Raw genomic sequence first — 20,698 nt, forward strand, 5'->3', positions numbered from 1 at the left:
TCTATCTCCTCATTTTGTCTAACTGTCTGTATCTGTTTCTATGTGTTAGGAAAGTCAGGAAAGACTCCTACTCTTGAAAGTAGTGGCCTTATGAAGAAAAGGTCCTATAGTTCCCTGCAGTGCAGTGTCCCCTCCTCACCAGAACCTGGAGCTTCAGGAGCAGCTCCTATGTGTTGCATGCCCCCTCCTGATGTGACTGAGCTGCTTTTCCCTTCAGTCATCTGCAGTGGCTCTTTTTTGCCTGTTTCAAACAGTGTTTGATCCCTGTGTTTTTAGTGGGCCACTGTGGGACTGCCTTGGACTTGAGTTGGGTCAGACTAGACATTTGCCAGAGCTGTGATCATACCAAACTGCAGGTCACTCTCTTTGTTGTCCCCTGAGAGACTTTCATTGGTGGGCAAGGCCTGCAGTCAGACTGGGTACCTGTCCCCAGCCCACTGCTGGGACTTCAGCAGAGTTGGTGTGTGGGTATATTTGCCTTTCATCACAGCAGCAGTCTTTCTGGAGTGGTATTGGCCACTGTTAGGGCTGCTTGCACAATGCTAGACTTGTGGCGCCTCTTTGCATGGACTCTTGCCTGGGGCAGGTTGGATGGTGTGGGTCTGCAGAACAATGTGGGATGGGGCACACTTTTAATAAGGTTTGAGTAGGTCTGCTATGGAAAGGTTGCTGGAGGCACTTTGGGGAGCTCCTCAGAGGGTTTGGAGGGGCCAATCCACAGAAGAGCACAGGGGTGGGAGGAACTATTAGCAAGCTACACAGAGAGTGTTTACACTGGTTCTGCAGTTGTCTGCATATCCAGGCTGGGGTACAGGGTAGGGAAATGGTGCCCATCAGCTTTTTTGTCCTTGGACAAGTCTCCTAAAAATCGCTGCTCCACCAGCACACATTCTGCTAGTAAATAAATTAGTAAATAAATCTCCTTCCCATGTATCCCAGGTGTATTTCAAACTTCCGCTTCTGTGCTATATCTCAGTGTGGATATGCTGGCTCTTTAAGAGCAGGGCCTCAGTTTCCTATCACCCTCCTGCTCTAGCAGAGCCGAACACTGATTTTTAAAGTTCTGGGTGTTACGGCCTACTGATTGTAAAAACTCCTCTGGTTTTCAAAGCCAGATGTTACGAGGATTAGTCTTCCCAGTGTGGGTACTTTGTACCTAGAATGCCTGGTGTGGGATCTGCCCCTTTCCCTTCTCTGTGGCTTTGGTGTTACTCCTTCCCGTGGACAGTCTCACTGGTCAGTTTGGTGTCTGACCACATCTTTGCCCTTCTTGATGTTTTCATTGTGACCTCTTCCCTACAATTAGCTGTGAAGATTCTGTTCTTCTAGTCTTTGTGTCATTTTTTGAGTAATTTATATTGATGTGGGTATTACCGAGGTACATCCATGGGACATGGTGAGCCTAGGATTGGCCTATTGGCCATTTTCCTGAGAAGTCACCTAAATATACTCCTTCTTGATGTTTCATATTCATGTGACAAATCCTCACAAACTGAATTTTAGCAAATTACTTAATGAGCAATGTAGATGTGGAATGCTATTTTAAAAAGAGACAGTAAACAACAATGCATTTATACTAGATTTGTTTTTTCTTTAAAAATATTGAGAAGCAAATTTCCTCCTGGGAAGGCACAGAGGATTTGCATGAAGTGGTGTTGAGGTGTTTGTAGTCAATCCAGAGTCGTATTATGTTATATTGTACCTACTTAAGTTAAGAAAAATAATGTGTTTTGGTAAATTACATACTTATATATAGTGCAAATTACATACTTAGGAAGTGTAGGAACTTTTCAGGCTTTGGCTAGGTACTACAGAATAAATTGTGTTCATCAAATATTTCTGTCATGCCCAGGAGGGCTTAATACTGAGGTATTTTCCTTTGAAAAATGAAACAACTCCTTGAACTTTAACTGAAAGCTATCCTGTTTTGTTTCAAACTATTTTGCAGGAGAGCTGGGCTCCCTGTTTCATAGAGAGATTTTGTGTTTATAAATCCAAGGTATTTTGAATTTATGTATATCCATCAAAGATATGCTTGGTCAGACAGTTGAGGGTATATTCAGAGGGCTCATGAAATGGTCAATAGATAAATTACTACTGATGCGTATTTCAACATAGTTAACGCAAAAAAAAAATTCAAACTTTACTTTCACATGTTTTCACTAAAATGTCAAGTAAAATAACTTTATGTAAGCAAGACAAAGATTCTTCTGGGATCTAGAAGCCAATAATTGGGAACAGTAAAATATAAGAGGAGAATTTAAGTTGTACTTTCTGGACTTCCTCTTTTGAGAATATGAAAAAATATGATAATCACAGGTACTTTTAGATTATTGATTCTTTACACATTTTAAGTGTGTCTTCCATGACCCACTTAATACATTTACTTGGTATTAGTTGTAAAACTGTTTTTTTTACTTTTCATGAAAATGCTGTCTGTGAAATATTTTGTAGATTTAATTTAATTTTTGATTAAAACTGAATTTGGGCATATGTACTTAAAAATAGTAAAGCAATCTTCAAGTGATTTACAAGGAGTGTTTTTTTGCATGCATCTGAAGTTATCAACTTAGAAGAGGAAGTTATAACTACATGCAATTTTATTCAAGACTCAAACTAACCACAGAAAATAAACCTATAGTACAAACACAGAAGATAAAAAGAATGGAAATAGATCACTACAATAAAATCATCAAATAACAAAGGAAGACAGCGAGAATGGAAGAGAGGGACAACACTGCAAAAGACAGACAAATGCAATTAACAAAATGACAATAGTAAGTATTAAACTCACCAATCAGAGAGAGACTGGGCGGACTAAAAAAATAAGATCCAGTGATGCACTGTTAACAAACACCCATTACAGACTTAAAGACATACATAGGGTGAAAGTGAAGGGACAGAAAAAGATATTTTATGCAAATGGTAACCAAAAGAAAGCAGGGTGTCTGTACTTGGACAAAATGGACTTTGAGTCTAAAATTCTCTCTAGAGGCAAAGAAGGTCATCATATTATGATAAAAGAGTTCAACAGGAAGATGTGTGTGTGTGTGTGTGTGTGTGTGTGTGTTTGTGTGTGTGTGTGTGTGTAAAATCTGTATATTAAATAATATCTGGAAAGGAAATTTTTTAAAAATCCTATTCACAATAGCAACAAGAATAAAATACTTAGGAATAAATTTAACCAAAGAGGTGAAAGATTTGTACACTGAAAATTTTAAAACATTGACAAAGGAAATTAAGACACAGATGAGTAAAAAGATACCCTGGGTCACCTGGATGGTTCAGTTGGTTAAACGTCTGACTCTTGATTTTAGCTCAGGTCATGATCTCAGGATCATGAGCTCGAGCCCCATGTCTGGCTCTGTGCTGAGCACGGAGCCTGCTTAGGATTCTCTCTCTGTCTCCTTCTGCCCCTCCGCCCCCTGTGTGCATGTTCTCTCTCTCTCAAAAAAAAATGAAATATTTTTAAAAAGATATCCTGAGGTGCCTGAGTGGCTCAGTTGGTTTAGCATTTGCCTTCAGTTCAATTCATCATCTCAGGGTCCTGGGATCAAGCTCCACGTTGGGCACCCTGCTCAGTGGGGAGCCTGCTTCTCCCTCTCCCTCTGCCACTGTCCCCTCCCTACTGCTTGTGCTTCTTTCTCTCTCTCTCAAATAAATAAAATCTTTTTAAAAAAAGATGCCCTGTGTCCGTAGATTAGAAGAATTAATATTTTTAAAATGTACATAGCACCCAAAGTTATATACAGATTCAACACAATACCTGTCAAAATTCCAATGTCATTTTTCACAGGAATAGAAAAAGCAGTCCTAAAATTCATTTTATTTTTTTAATGTTTTTTTATTATATTATGTTAGTCACCATACAGTACATCCCTGGTTTTTGATGTAAAGTTCGATGATTCGTTAGTTGCGTATAACACCCAGTGCACCATGCAATACGTGCCCTCCTTACTACCCATCACCAGCCTATCCCATTCCCCCACCCCCTTCCCCTGTGAAGCCCTCAGTTTGTTTCTCAGAGTCCATAGTCTCTCATGCTTCATTCCCCCTTCTGATTACCCCCCCTTCTTTATCCCTTTCTTCTCCTACTGATCTTCCTAGTTCTTATGTTCCATAGATGAGAGAAATCATATGATAATTGTCTTTCTCTGCTTGACTTATTTCACTTAGCATTATCTCCTCCAGTGCTGTCCATGTTGCAGCAAATGTTGAGAAATCATTCTTTTTGATAGCTGCGTAATATTCCATTGTATATATGGACCACAACTTCTTTTTTTTTTTTTTTTTAAGATTTTATTTATTTATTTGTTTGACAGAGAGACAGCCAGCGAGAGAGGGAACACAAGCACGGGGGGTGGGAGAGGAAGAAGCAGGCTCACAGCGGAGGAACCTGATGTGGGGCTCGATCCCATAATGCCAGGATCACGCCCTGAGCCGAAGGCAGACGCCCAACCGCTGTGCCACCCAGGCGCCCCTGGACCACAACTTCTTCATCCATTCATCTGTTGAAGGGCATCTCGGCTCCTTCCACGACTTAGCTATTGTGGACAAAGCTGCTATGAACATTGGGGTGCATATGGCCCTTCTCTTCACTATGTCGGTATCTTTGGGGTAAATACCCAGTAGTGCAATGGCTGGGTCATAGGGTAGCTCAATTTTTAACTTTTTAAGGGACCTCCACACTGTTTTCCAGAGTGGCTGTACCAACTTGCATTCCCACCAACAATGTAGGAGGGATCCCCTTTCTCCACATCCTCTCCAACAATTGTTGTCTCTTGCCTTGTCAATTTTTGCCATTCTAACTGGCGTAAGGTGGTATCTTTGTGGTTTTGATTTGAATTTCCCTGATGGCTAGTGATTTTTAACATTTTTTCATGTGTCTGTTAGCCGTTTGTATGTCTTCATTGGAAAAGTGTCTGTTCATATCTTCTGCCCATTTTATGATTTGTTTATTTGTTTCTTGCATATTGAGTTTGAGAAGTTCTTTGTAGATCTTGGATAGCAGTCTTTTATCTGTAGTGTCATTTGCAAATATATTCTCCCATTCCGTGGGCTGCCTTTTAGTTTTTTTCACTGTTTCTCTGGCTGTGCAGAAGCTTTTTATCTTGATGAAGTCCCACAAGTTCATTTTATCTTTTGTTTCTCTTGCCTTTGGAGATGTGTCATGAAAAAGTTGCTGTGGCCGATGTTGTAGAGGTTGCCGTCTATGTTCTCCTCTAGGATTTTGATGGATTCCTGTCTCACATCGAGGTCTTTCGTCCATTTGGAGTTTATCTTTGTGTATGGTGTGAGAGAGTGGTCAGGTTTCATTCTTTTGCATGTAGCTGTCCAATTTTCCCAGCACCATTTATTGAAGAGACTGTCTTTTTTCCACTGGATGTTTTTTCCTGCTTTATCAAAGATTAGTTGACCAAAGAGCCGAGGGTCCATTTCTGGGTTCTCTATTCTGTTCCATTGGTCTATGTGTCTGTTTTTGTGCCAGTACCATGCTGTCTTTGTGATCACAGCTTTGTAGTACAACTTGAAATCCGGCATTGTGATGCCCCCAGCTTTGTTTTTCCTTTTCAACAATTCCTTGGCGATTCGTGGCCTTTTCTGGTTCCATACAAATTTAAGGACTATTTCTTCCAGTTCTTTGAAAAATGTCATTGGTATTTTGATCGGGATAGCATTGAAAGTGTAGATTGCTCTGGGTAGCATGGACATTTTAACTATGTTAATTCTTCCGATCCATGAGCATGGAATATTTTTCCATCTTTTTGTGTCTTCTTCAATGTCTTTCAGGAGTGATTTGTAGTTTCTAGAATATAGATCCTTTACATCTCTGGTTAAGTTAATTCCAAGGTAACATATGGTTTTTGGTGCTATTATAAATGGGATGGATTCCCTAATTTCTCTTTCTTCTGTCTCATTATTCATGTGTAGAAATGCAACTGATTTCTGAGCATTGATTTTGTATCCTGCCACATTACTGAATTGCTCTATAACTTCTAATAGTTTGGGAGTGGATTCTTTTGGGTTTTCCTATAGAGTATCATGTCATCTGCAAAGAGAGACTTCTTCTTTGCGGATTTGGATACCTTTTATCCCTTTTTGTTGCCTGATTGCTGTTGCAAGGACTTCTAGTACTATGTTGAATAATAATGGCGAAAGTGGACATCCTTGTGGTGTTCCTGATCTTAAGGGAAAGGCTTTCAGCTTTTCCCCATTGAGAATGATATTTGCTGTAGGCTTTTCATAGATGGTTTTTATGAGATTGAGGAATGTACCCTGTATCCCTACACTCTGAAGGGTTTTAATCAGGAAAGGATGCTGTATTTTGTCAAATGCTTTATCTGCATCTGTTGAGAGAATCATATGATTTTTGGCTTTTTCCTTCCGGGTAAAATCTAAGACACCGATCGATTTGCGAATGTTGAACCACCCTTGCATCCCAGGGATGAATCCCACTTGGTCATGATGGATAATCCTTTTAATGTACTGTTGGATTCTATTAGCCAGGATCTTGTTGAGGATTTTGGCATCCATATTCATTAGGGAAATCGGTCTGTAATTCTCCTTTTTGATGGGGTCTTTGCCTGGTTTGGGGATCAAGGTAATATTGGCCTCATAGAATGAGTTTGGTAGCTTTCCTTCTGTTTCTATTTTTTGAAATAGCTTTAGGAGAATAGGTATTATTTCTTCCTTGAATGTTTGGTAGAATTCCCCGGGAAAGCCGTCCAGTCCTGGTGTTCTATTTTTTGGAAGGTATTTTATCACTGTTTCAATATCTTCATAATTAATTGGCCTGTTTAAAAAATCAATTTCTTCCTGTTTCAGTCTTGGTAGTTTATAGGTTTCCAGGAAGGCCTCCATCTCTTCCAGATTGCTTAATTTATTGGCATAAAGCTGTTAATAAAAGTTTCTAATAATCCTTCCAATTTCATTGGTGTTGGTCGTGACCTCTCCCTTTTCATTCATAATTTTATTAATTTGGGTCCTTTCTCTATTCTTTTGGATAAGTCTTGCCAGCGGTTTGTCAATTTTATTTACTTTTTCAAAGAACCAGCTTCTAGTTCTGTTGATCTGCTCTGTTGTGTTCCTGGTTTCTAATTCATTGATTTCTGCTCTAATCTTGATCAACTGCTTTCTCGTGCATGGATTAGGCCTGTTCCTCTGTTGGTGTTCCAGCTTCTTGAGGTGAGAATATAAAAACTGCATTTTAGATTTTTCTATTCTTTTGAGTGAGGCTTGGATGGCTATGTATTTTCCCCTTAGGACTGCCTTTGCTGTATCCCATAGGTTTTGGACCATTGTGTTTTCATTCTCGTTGGTCTCCATAAATTGTTTAAATTCATTTTTGATTTCCTCGTTTATCGAATCATTCTTGAGCAGGATGGTTCTTAGTCTCCAAGTGTTTGAGTTTCTTCCAAATTTTTCCTTGTGGTTGAGTTCCAATTTCAAAGCGTTGTGGTCTGAGAATATGCAGGGAACAATTTCAGTCTTTTGGTATTGGTTGAGACCTGTTTTGTGACCATTCGCTATTCTTGAGAATGTTCCATGGGCATTAGAATAGAATGAGTATTCTTTGGTTCTGGGGTGTAGTGTTCTATATATATCTATGAGGTCCAACTCATCGAGTATGGCATTCAAAGCCCTTGTTTCTTTGCTGGTTTTCTGCTCTGGTGCTCTGTCTATTTCTGATAGTGGAGTGTTGAGGTCCCCTACTATTAATGTATTTTTATCTATATGTCTCTTTATTCTGCTTAAGAGTTCGCTTGTGTATCTTGCTGCTCCCCTGTTGGGGGCATATATATTTATAATTGTCATATCCACTTGTTGGATACATCCTTTAAGAATAATATAGTGCCCTTCTGTGTCTCTAACTATAGTCTTTAGTTTAAAATCCAATCTGTCTGATATGAGAATTGCTACCCCAGCTTTCTTTTGAGGACCATTGGCGTGAAAGATGGTATTCCATCCCTTTACTTTCAGTATGAATGTATCTTTAGGTTCAAACTGAGTCTCTTATAGACAGTATATGGATGGGTCATGTCTTTTTATCCAATCTGCAACCCCGTGGCGCTTTATGGGAGCATTTAGGCCATTTACATTGAGACTGATTATTGAGAGATATGATTTTAATGATGCCATGTTGCCTGTAAAGTCTTTCGTTCTATAGATTGTAACTTTCTGTTCTGTATCACTCTCGGGGCCTTTTTACTTTTATAGAACCCCCCCTTAATATCTCCTGTAGGGCTGGTTTCGTGGTTACGAAATTGGTCAATGACTGGCGATTCTGGAAGGTCTTTATCTTTCCCATCAATTCTGAATGACAGCCTTGCTGGATAAAGGATCCTTGGCTGCACGTTTTTCCCTGAAAGAGCTTTAAAAATGCCCCCCGCCAACCCTTTCTCTCATTCTAGGTCTGTGTAGACAGGTCTGACGTAATTCTGATACCTTTGTCTTGGTACGTGAGAAATTTCTTTGCCCTGGCCGCTTTCAATACTCTATCCTTGGATCTAATATTTGCGAAATGCACTATGACGTGACGTGGCATAGGTTTGTTGTGGTTGAGCTTGGGAGGGGTCCTCTCTGCCTCTTGGACACGAATGCTTGTTTCCTTTGCTAGATTAGGGAAGTTTTCAGCTATAATTTGTTCAAATATCTCTTCTAGACCTCTGTTTTTCTCCACCCCCTCGCGGATGCCAATGATTCTGACATTGGAACGTTTCATTGAGTCAGTAATCTCCCGTAACCTACATTCTTGAGATTGGATTTTTTTGAGCCAAGATTCTATTTTAGCTTTCTCTTCTACTAACCCATCCTCCAATTTGCCAATACATTCTTCTGCCTCATTCACCCTGGCCATCAGAGCCTCTAGTTTTGACTGCATTTGGTTCATAGAATTTTTAATTTATGCCAGATTCGCTCTCATTTCCGCCCTTAGAGATTCTATATTCTCATTAACGTTTTCGTTAATAATTTTTTCGAGTCTACACATCATTTTGACCATTGTTACTCTGAACTCCATTTCTGTTAATTTGGTTATGTCCATATCCATTAGTTCTGTGGCAGAGGCCACAGACTCATTGTCTTTTCTTTGCTGGGGGGGATTTCTCCTTCTCGTCATTCTGATGAGGAGAGGTTGTGGGGTTGTCCAGAGCCCAAATTATTGACCAGGACCTAGGTAGTGCACCCTTGCTTTATAGGGACCTTAGGGATGTGGGCTTCTTGATTTTTCAGCCTGCATTCTGGGGCAGGGGCCTGCCGCGCTGATACTCAGGCAACCCTGTTTGTGTGGAGTCTCCGTGTCCCCTGCGAGGGGGGATGGAGATGGGCATGCTGTGAGCCGGTATTTCCAGCCTTTTGTTCTCTGGCAGCTTTCCCTGGCGGTTTGCTGTGCCTCTTCTGAGAGTCAGAGCAGCAGTAGCCGAATCTCAACCTCTGTCTCAGAACAGAGGGATCGCAGACCGTTTTCCACTGATGTTCTGGCCACTTTAACTCTGTTTCTGTTGGTGCTGCTCAACCCTGCAGCGTCCCGGGATGTGCACACCACAGCTGGCGTCCCAGCCCTCTCTTCCAAGGCCCACGCATCTCTGTCCTTTGTGTTTCTAACACCGCCAGCTGCCAGCCACCAGCCGCCCCTGCACGCTCCGGAGCTCCTGGTCACAGTCTGGTTCCAGTGCGTGCACCGGAGCTCTGTTTCAGTCTGGTCGCACGCATTCCCTGGCTCATGGTCTTAGTCTGCTCTCTTGCGGGTGCCAGTCTGCAAGTCCGTCCGCTCCCCGCGCAGGTGGCTACTGCTTCCTGGCACCCGAATGCGGCGTCTCTCTCCCCCTTCCATTTATCTTCCGATATCTGTGCGCGGTTTCATGGCTCCCCGCTTCGTACCTCAATACTCAGCGCTGGAGATGTTCATTTGTAGAGATCCAGATGTATCTTCCTGCGTCTCAGGTTGATTCCTAAAATTCATATTTTAAACCCCACATAGCCAAAGCAGTTTTTAGAAGAATAAAGCTGAAGACATCACGTTTCTTGATTCCAAAACATATTTTAGATTTATAATAATCGAAACAGTATGGTACTGGCACTGAAACAGACATATAGACCATTGGAATGGAATAGTGGGCCCCCAAGTAAATCCACACATCTCCAAGTCAACTGATAACTTTGACAAGGTTACCAAGAACACACAATCGGAACAGGAGAGTCTCTTTGATAAACGGTGTTGGGAAAACTGAATATCCACATACATAAGAATGAGATTAGACTCCTTTCTTACCATTTACAAAAATCAATTCAAAATAGATTGAAGATTTAAATCTAAGACCTGAAACTGTAAAACCACTAGAAGAAAACAGGGAAATAACCATTACTATGGGCAATGTTATTTTTGGCTATGATGCCAATATCATAGACAATCAAACCAAAAATAGAAAAATAGATTGAATCAAACTAAAAAGATTCTGCTCAGCAAACATTCAATAGAGTAAAATGACAACCTGCAGAATGGAAGAAAATATTTGTAACATCTGTCTGATAAGGAGTTAATATTCAAAATCCATAAGGAACTCACACAACTCAATAACAAAAAACTAACTCAATTTAAAAATGGGCAAATGACTTAGACATTTCTCCAGAGAAGACATAGAAATGACCAAGACCAATGAAAAGATGCTCAACTTCACTAATCGTCAGGGAAATGCAAATCACAGTCACAGTGAAATATCTTCTCACTTAGAATGCCTATTACCAGATAGATGGTAGATGACAACTGTTGCTGAGGATGTGGAAAGAAGGGAACACTCATGCACTTTTGGTAGCACTGTAGATCGATACAGCCACTTTGGAAAACAGTAAGGAGGTTCCTCAAAATATTAAAAATAGAACTATCTTATGTTCAAGCAATCCCACTTCTAGGTATTTATCCAAAGGAAATAAACTCATAATTTCAAAAAGATACCTGCACTCTTTATGTTGATTTCAGTATTATTTACAATAGCCAGGAGGTGGAAGCAACCTCATGGATGAATGGATGAATGGATAAAGAAAATGTGATACATGAAGACCCACTCATGCACACAATAGAGTATTATTCCACCTTAAAAAAGAAGGAAATCCTGCCATTTGAAACTACATGGATGAAACTTGAGGAAAATTTGCTAAGTGAAATAAACCAGATGCAGAAAAACAGTGCATGATCTCACTTATATGTGGAATCTAAAATAGTCAGATTCATAGAAGCAGAGAGTAGAATGGCTATACCAGTTTGGGCCTAGAGAGAGGGGGAAGTGAGATGCTGCTCAAAAAGTACAAAGTTTCAGTTACGCAAGATGAATAAGTTATGGAGATCTAATGTACAGCAACATGACTGTACTTAATACTGTATTGTAGACTTGAAGTGTTCTAAGAGGGTGCATCTTATGTGTTCTCATGACACAGAAGTAACTGTGCGGTGATGGATATGTTAACTAGCTTGAATGTGGTGATTAGGTTGTCTATGTCTATCAATCAAGTTGTACACTTTAGATGTATACTTTTTTTTTTTTAAGATTTTATTTATTTATTTATTCAACAGAGATAGAGACAGCCAGCAAGAGAGGGAACACAAGCAGGGGGAGTGGGAGAGGAAGAAGCAGGCTCACAGCGGAGGAGCCTGATGTGGGGCTCGATCCCATAACGCCGGGACCACGCCCTGAGCTGAAGGCAGACGCCCAACGACTGAGCCACCCAGGCGCCCCCTAGATGTATATGGTTTTTAATTGCTAATTATACCTCAGTAAAGCCATGGGGGGATTGAATTAGAATTTATGTGGCCAACTTCTTGTGTAATTACTATTGAAAATCTGAAGAGAAATTATCTATCTAGCAATTTAAGGGTAGATACCATAGGAAAGTTCTTAAAATTAGCTGTGATAAATATGTTACTGCTACTTTTGTAATAAATAATTTTCCTTTATTGTATCTTTCTGTAGATTTATTACCTTAATTAGAGATGCTCAGTTGTTAACGAGAGACTTGTATCATAAATAGAAGTGACAAGTAGAATCTATCTCATATAGAATGATTTAATTTTTAGATTAGCTTATTAGTGTTAACATTGGCTAGAGTTTTTAATTAAAGTTAAATGCTAAATATCACATAATTTTACCTTAAATTGCCACTGATTTCACACTAGGAAATAACAGTAATTGTTGAATAATTTAAGATGAACCAATTTTTAAGTTAGGCCAATGAGAAAAATATCCTCATTTTTCATATTAACCTCATTTAGATTACCTTTGTGTAGGTCTTGAAGTTAACTAGGTATGTTTTGCTTGTTCTCAGTGAGTAATAAGACTCTTTGATTGTAAGAAAGCACAGTGAACTCTTAAGCATAAATGGAATTCATTAGATTGATAGCAACAACAGGAATGGAGAGAAAGACTGGGAAAGTAGGCTTGGAGAGAGGTAGGCTGAGCTACTTTGAGGGTTAGCAAGTAGGAACTTCAGGTCTGTCTCTTTGCTGGTACATTTTGGTCAGGGCCCACTGCTAGAATGAATAAACCGCTTTGCCTCTTCATTATCCAAATAGGCAGAGTCAAGATTCAGAATTCAGGGGTGGGGTTTTCAACGTGCTTTAATCTACTTGCCTGCCCCTTAGTGTACTTGAGTAGTGAGAGAAAGGGCCTTACACAAGGGTTCTCCAGGAAACTTTCCCTTTCCCTTTCCTAGTGGCAAGGCAAGAGCCAGCATTGTCTGTCTCCACATTTGTCACAGAAGGTGGAAAGCAGATGCAGCATGGATGAAAGCTAAGCCTATCCAGTACCCTGCAATCTCTCTCTCCTGTTTCAAAGGACTGGGCAGCTGCCCATAGAAAACGATGTCATTGGGATTTCTAAACACAGAAGTCTAAAGACAATATGATAAGTTGTCATTAGGCAAAACTTTTCCATGGATAAGTAATGTGTAAAAACTTTTATGAAACTCTGTTCCTTTTTTCATTTTATGCAGTGTAAAACTTTCCACTTTCCAGAAAGAATATATTCTAAATCGGAGATTGTTCAATTACTTACATTAACTGAATTTTCCCAACGTCATTTCCTCACAGGTACACATTTGCCTTTCTTGCATTCTGCTCTGAATATTTCCTGTAAACCAGTGATGACATTGAAGTTGAGTTTTCCAGTGACATTCACTGGAGACCCTAGAGAGAGTGAATATGTGAAAGAGAAAAGTCTAATAAGAGAAGCCAAAATAATGGTGGCTTGTTTTAATAGATTCTCTGGCCAGTATTCCCCATTTCTGCTTAACATGATTTTTCTGGCAGTCTTGAAGTTTTTGTAAAATCTTTACTGTTTTCATAAAAACCCATGTTAAAGTACTTAAAAAGTCCTTTTTAAAATTTTCATCCTTTTTCCAGTGAAATGAAATTGTTACAGGTAGCCTACAAGTATATCTTACTGTGATAGCTTCTCACAGACTTGGGCCTGTTTTACTTTTTTAGTATTCCATTCTGAGAATCTAGTATTTACATCAAATAATGTTTCTTTGTGGACATAGATGGAGCAAATATTTTTAAATGTACACAGATACTGTGTAAAATCAGAAATATTCATAGGTAGGCTGGTAGAGACATATAAATGGGGTTTTTCCATTTGAATCACAGTTTACAGCTAGAGGTGCTGTGCGGGTTCATTTTCTTTGGCGCAGGATGGTCTTGCCGACACACCACTGACTGCCACCACAACAGGACGATTGTTTCTGACAGTTAGTGGCAGGCACATATTACTTCCCTGCTTCTGAGCTGATGGCTCAGATTTTGCTACGCCAAAGTCACGGACTCCCATGAGACAAGGCAGTTTGCCTACGTGGTATTTTGAAGCCTTTTAGAGGTAGAATAGGACCTTTGCGAACAGAATTATGCTTTTAAATTATATTTAACCACCAGTTCAAATGTTGACTTAGTCTTGTGACAGTGATTAATTGGTTTGTGAGGTTTATATTTTGGCCAAAAGTTAGCTTTTTTGCAAGTTGTTATTAATGAGTAGTGGTTCTACAAAAACGAGAGTAAACCATGAGCTGTTGCAATGGTTTCATTCCTTTTTTTTTTTTTTTAAGATTTTATTTATTTGACAGAGGTAGAGACAGCCAGCGAGAGAGGGAACACAGCAGGGAGTGGGAGAGGAAGAAGCAGGCTCATAGCGGAGGAGCCTGATGTGGGGCTCTATCCCATAACGCCGGGATCACGCCCTGAGCCGAAGGCAGACGCTTAACCGCTGTGCCACCCAGGCGCCCCTGCAATGGTTTCATTCTGTAGTTGAAATATTTCCAGTGGGTTATATTGTTCAGTGCAGTTATCATTGATTTAATAATTTTCATAAAGATTTATTGGTAGTCACTTCTAACAAAAAATTACAGAAACCTTATGGATTTTTTATTTTGTATTTTTCTGCATTTAGTTTTATTCATTTTGTTTTTTGTTTACTGACTTAAATTGAGTGTGAATTTTGATGCTCAAATTATACACCTGGAATCTTTTCTTATTTTAACTGGAATCTGATAATCTATGACTTTAAGATACTATAATTTTTTAGGTAAGGTGTAAAATGCAGCTTTAGTCCTTTAGTAATATCTTTGTGGAAAAGTTAGGAAGTCTGAATTTCACACGTTAGTGATTTAGCCTTTAGAGAAAGAATGAAAAACACATGTTGTAGGAGACATGAGTAGTCCCAGCTAGCTTTCCTATAGCTCTGTTGACAATCTGTTAACATACCATCTTAAAAAGATGAATTTTGGGGGCCGGACTGATACCATTAGGTTCCTCTGCCATTGCAGAACAGTGAAGACAAAAGCACTCACCATCTTAATATTCACAGGACTGTGCTAAAGAATAATGATTTAAGATCAAGACAAGAGTTAACTGCCCACCTCACCAACCAGTGGCCTTCCCCAGGAGCTCTGGATGTCAATGCTGTTGCCTTGGATACGTTGCTTTACCGAAAACACAATAAACAGTGGTATGAGTAAGTGTAATACTTTTTTTTCCAACTAATTACAAATTTAGTTGTACCAAAACATATGGTTATCCACTTTGGTTTCTCACTTATTCTCCTTTCTGAATTCATTATTACTTTAGGGAAAAAGAATTTAAGAGTACTTTGGCTTGATAAAGTCAGATTAAGGAGTGAATATGTTAACATTTTGAAACCAAGGCACCCTGGGGAAGTAAAATATCTAAGAAGTTCTTACGCAGTATTGTACCAGCTCCCTGCTTCTCCCTTAAGTCTTCAGCCAGTCCTTCAGTTAAGTCTATGAGCTCGTACTTAATGAGCCATCTATTTTTTAATTTTAGCTTTGGTATTTGTATTTGTCTTAGGATTAATTTTCCTGCTAGTTAGAAAACACAAAATTCCATCTCATGAAAGAATGACAAGATATTTGTTCTTGGTGGGTCTGAGGGAGTTTGGTTTATTTTCAGTAAATCTAATTTTTGGAGGCTATAGAAGAGATAATCACCCCACCTATGAGCCATAAGATTCTTTTTGTATTTCTTTGTCCTGCTGTTTAGGACTATTTCATTAAGTCATAGTGTCGAAATGTTGAGAGAGCTGCAAAATCTTAGGCTATATTCCTTTGGAGTATCCTTATTTTGAAAGTTATAAATTGTATTACCTTCTTTTGCCTTTTAGCCACTCTTCCCATCTTGATAACTTTTTCAGTATCTTTATTTTCCTATCTTCAGCTCGTTTTCTCATTATTTCCCTCTGTCCCTCCATCCCCTTCTGTTCTCTCCCTTTCCTCCCTCCCCCCCTTTCTTCTCTTCCTCCCTTCTCCCTCCCTCCTTCCCTCCTTCTCTTTTTTTTTAATTTCTTCTCCACTGTTCTTTTAGAGCCCTTATTTTTAAACTTACTGGTAGAGCGACTCACTTCCATCTGTGCTTCTTAGGGTGCTTTTCACTAGGTAGTTAGTAGCCAGATATTTCTACAGGGTTTGTGTTAGCATAGACATAATTTCTACCTGCTTTACTGTGTAATTTTTTTCATTTATCAAAGAGAGTACTCAAAATAAGTTTGAGCTTCTGTTGCTAAAAAATACTTTTTTTGTCTGTATCACTGATTGCTAGAGATAGGCAGGGAAAAGTGGGCAGACTGTTTACAGAATAGTTCAGTAGAACTCTCTTCAACATCTACTAAACCGTGCTGCTTAGTATGATTCAAGGTGTTGACTGAGCCTTTCATGGATTGTATCTAGTTCCCTTATACGCCCTCTGACAGTTATAAATAACTAGAGTATATCTTCTTATTTTCGTCTATAATTTTATTTTTCTATGACATATAAGTAATAAAAATATTAGTTTATTCATATTTCTGATTTATGATTGAAAAATGGAATCTATTGTAGTCTTTGGTCCACTTATGTCTCTATAACGCATGAGATGCTCCTGCTTTTATAACTGCAAAAATATTATAACATTAACTCCTGACAAGTTAAAAGACTAATAGTATGCTTTTTACTGCAATATCCACATTGTCACTTTAGATAGTAGGAGGTAAAATATTTTAGACCAAAGACCTGTATGTAGCCCTGCCTGTAGAGCTGCCTGTTGAGGAGCCATTGAGTCTCAGTGGAAGAGTTATTTCTAGTTGACCTTCACATGTGGTAGTAATGACTGGCTTTTACAAAGTATTATAGCAGCAGCAAAAGTAATTGCAGTATCAGAAAAGAACGTAGTGAAAGTGTCTGTTGGTCTATTTAGCATGGATCCAGACTTTATACTCTTTGACTCAGCTACGCAGCAACACGCTTTCATCTGGCCTTACATCGATGTTGATGCTGCTTTTAGATGGCCCTGTTGCCGAACGGCTATATTCCTGAGCAAAATGGATGCAGCTAGGGTGTAGTATGGACATCACTGGACCCAGAGTTTAGGGTCAGGACTTGAAAGTAATCTCTGCTACCCTGTTTGCTGTGTAACAACACTAAGCAACACCTCTTACCTTCTGCACATGTAATACTGGGGGTAATGCCTATTCAGTAATAAATTGCATGGCACCTACTACCTCTCAGGGAATCTTTATTTATATTGTATATAATCTCTTTTTATGTTCTTATATAACCTTGAATATACACCCTCCCTCCGTCTTAAGCTCTACTTTGTTAGAGAGTTTGTAAAACTTATGTAAAAACTTATGTAAAATGACCAGCAGATCTCCAGTTGTTCTGAAAAAGTAATCCCAACTTTTTAATGTAAAAATTGAGACTTTGGATTTCCAGAATAGTGTAGTGCTCTATAAATAATGTTTGAAACAAATCATAGCTTTTCTCAGGATCTAGTTTTTGCTCCCCTCAAATCTGTACTATTAAGCCAAAGCTGTTAAACTAACTTCGTCACTGATTCCTCTTAATTTGACCAGCATCTTCAGGACGTTTAACAAACATTTACCCAGCACCTACAAATTATGGAAGAGGTGGCTAAAATCTCTCAATAAGGAACATTAGTGCTCTTGAAAACGTGGAGAAAGAAACTGACCATAGAATTCGTCATTATATTATATTATAATTATAATTTCCTGCTAAGAGTATGGGATGTCTGTATTTCTCTAGGAGCTCTGTTGAGTTAGCTTTGGAAAGAATGATAATGTGCTGTTTGATTTAATGAATTTCTTGGTGTAGCTGATGTTTCTTAAAATGAGTGATTGGGTAACTTTGCTATGCTGTCACCTACTCATAGAAAAATGCTTTTCACAGTGGAAGATCTTATATTTATTTTCACTTACTATACTGTTTAAAAAACTTTAAAAATATCATTTTCAGTTTTTTCTTTATTATTTAGACCTGGCAAGGTCTAATTAATTATGCTGGATCTTCTATCTTTTCCTTTATTTCAAACATAGGAATATCATGTTAAAATTTTTTAAAGCATTACAGGCTGACTGTAAAAACTCAACAATAAGTAAGTATATAAAACACACACATTGAGCAATTGGTTACTTTTTTGTTTCCAATAAGTTCCATCTTAGTGTGTTTTATATGTAAACTCTAGGCCACATGTCCCTTACTAGATGATAAGTTATATAATCTTGTTAGATTATTGCCTAACCCACTCATTTCCATCCTAAAAGATCAGATTTATTGTCATCATATTTTTATTTTCTACTTAAGCTTTTTCAGTCCTCTGAATTTATCATTGCTATTCATCTGGCTATCATTCATAAAATTTTTGAGAATTATGAGCTTTTATATGCCTTTCATGATCTATGTGAGCTATTTTTTTTTGATGGCTTATGAGGAGATATAATTATTTCAGAGGTCTTATCGCTTCTCTTTCCCATGTGCATTTTTCCAGTATTTTTGGAGTAGAACTCCCTGAAGCACTGGGGCTGCAGAAATCTTTTGCTGCTTGTGAGGTTTGCGTTGACCTGACTCACATACGGTCTTCCCTTTCAGGCTCCCTGGCATCCTTCCATTAATTTTAGTAAATTGAGTATAAAGATATTCTGATAAAAGAAATGCTTATTTTGTTCCTTAAACCCATTTCTATGAAAATCAGACCAAGAATAAAAAGAACAGCCCATCTCTGGCTCCAGGAACGTTCATGTGCCTCTGTGTCTACAGTGTGCCTCTCCGTGTTTTTTTTTCTTCATGTGGATAACGTCTCCTTCTGAGCCTTACACTCTTTCTTGCCCAATGACTGCCAGACAATGTAAATTCTTATTGACTTCAGTACATCTATTGGGCAAATAAGTGATGTAGATTATCCATATCATGACTTCTGATTATTGATATAAAGTGTAAGATTGTAGAAAATTTACTAATAAGTGAATTCAGGCCTATTGCTCCATTTCGTTTATTTGGTATCTAGTTTCTTTGTATAGTAGCTTGTATTTGAGTGATTTAAAATTTTAAATAATTCGATAGTGAATATAGTGGGTTTTATTATGTCCCAGACGCTTATGACACTTGACATGATTCCTGTCTTGCTGTCTGGGGTTCTTACTTTGATTAAGTACAATATTGCTATTTTTTAAAAAATCCGCTCCGGGAAATAGACTGTTGATTGGTTCGATGTGCATGTGGGTTACGTTTGAATCTTACAGTATGATGTTAAGGAGTCTAGAATTCTAAAATAGGACTTAGTGGTGACCTTTTAAAGACAGAACTCCTGTAGGCAGATTACTCCAGGATAACATGCTTGTCAGAGGGAGCTACCAGCTGTATTGGCAATCAGGTAAGAATGTGGAAAACCCATTCCTGGTCATGGTTGCAAACAGCTAAACTAAATTCCTCCCAGGCGGTGCGTATGTAATCTATGCAAGGAAGATATTACATGGTACTGTCATGAGTATCTTTTGAATAAGGGGCCTCATTTTGGCTTGGACTTTTTATTATTGCTTCAGAAATCATTGCCTACCAAGTTCTATTTCTGTATTTATTGGCATTTGGTTAAGGGGAGCCTGTAAACTGCAAGATTGTTCACTAAATGTAATAAATTAAAGGGTGTAGATAGTTTCCACAATCACTTTCCATTTGGAAATGTGATATCTAAAAGGAACTTCAGTAGGTAATGCAGAAAACTCTTTTTGCTTTTATCAGAGGCAGCTTTTATAGGCTTTCCTCCCCCCAACTAGTGACAGTTCTGGATTTCTATAAACATGTGCCAACAAGCTCACAGTCCTTATAATTTTCAAATGAATTTTATGTCTTTTTTGCTTCTGGGTATTTTGTTTGTAAATATTTCTATAATTTTTAAAATTTAATATTAATTATCAAGTTTCCTATGATGAGAAAATCAGTGTCAGAAACTCATTTAAAGCCAAAAGTTTAAAAACAAGCATTCTACTTCTTAGGCACAGAAAAATAATTTGGAAAGAAATTTATAACTTCCTTTACTGAATTCCTGTGTTCCTGCTTTCTTCTATAGCTAAAAAAATAAAATTTTAATGAAAGTCAAGTGAAATTTTCAGTGATATAATTCAATACAGTATAGTTTACATGGTCAGTCTCAGCCACAAGGCTGTTTTTTAAGAAGGTTTTTAATAAAACAGAAACCTAAATTTTTTTCTTTCTGTGATGGAGAAGGAGATAGCATAGAGGTTAAGGGGACAGAATTAGAACCAGGCTACCAGGTTCAAATCTAATGTCGTCTTTGTGCCCCATTGTACTCCACTATAAAATGGGAATAGTAGTAATTCCAACCTCTTAGAGTAGTTGTGAGGATTAAATAAGTTAATATATATAAAGTGTATAGGGACAGTACCTAGCATTTGGTAAACATTTTGTAAATACTGGGTATCCTCCTTTATTACATGTTGTATAGCTTATATATGTTTTATCTATTGTAATAATTATCAGAAGTTTCCTAATAGAATTTTCTGCTACTTAAAAATATAACTAAGAACTCCTATACTTGACATTTGAAAAGTCATGTTATAAAGTGAGAACACTGCCTACATTGTAAACTAGTAAAGTTATTCCATCATCTCATCCTTCATTTCTTAGATTAAAAAAACAAATAGATACTGTTGTATATATCCCCTCATACATAACATGTATACTTTCAATAAATTCAAAAGTTTACTCTGTGTGTATGAATACAGAATAGCTCTGGAATAGATCATTTAAATTATATATACTTTCCTGTAATGTTATCATAGAACACATGAAAATTCTAAGAAATTAGTTAGGGTTTGGCTACCTTGGGAAATAGATGTTAAACCTGAAAAGCATA

At 38.2% G+C, this 20,698-nt stretch overlaps 1 protein-coding gene across 7 annotated transcripts in view; it reads left to right on the forward strand.

Annotated features, from left to right (window-relative positions):
* The window catches only part of RUNDC3B (RUN domain containing 3B), a 130,603-nt gene that overhangs the window by 94,824 nt on the left and 15,081 nt on the right, over positions 1-20,698 (forward strand). For 4 of the 7 annotated variants that reach the window (XM_044386260.3, XM_026504935.4, XM_044386262.3 and 1 more), the window contains one exon: positions 14,847-14,993. The exons of the other annotated variants lie outside the window; for them this stretch is intronic. In XM_044386260.3, the coding sequence (XP_044242195.1) occupies positions 14,847-14,993 (147 nt within the window). The remainder of the gene's footprint in view (positions 1-14,846; positions 14,994-20,698) is intronic. 7 annotated transcript variants of the gene reach the window in all.

The sequence above is a fragment of the Ursus arctos genome, unplaced genomic scaffold, assembly GCF_023065955.2.
Source record: "Ursus arctos isolate Adak ecotype North America unplaced genomic scaffold, UrsArc2.0 scaffold_3, whole genome shotgun sequence".
Lineage (NCBI taxonomy): Eukaryota > Metazoa > Chordata > Mammalia > Carnivora > Ursidae > Ursus > Ursus arctos.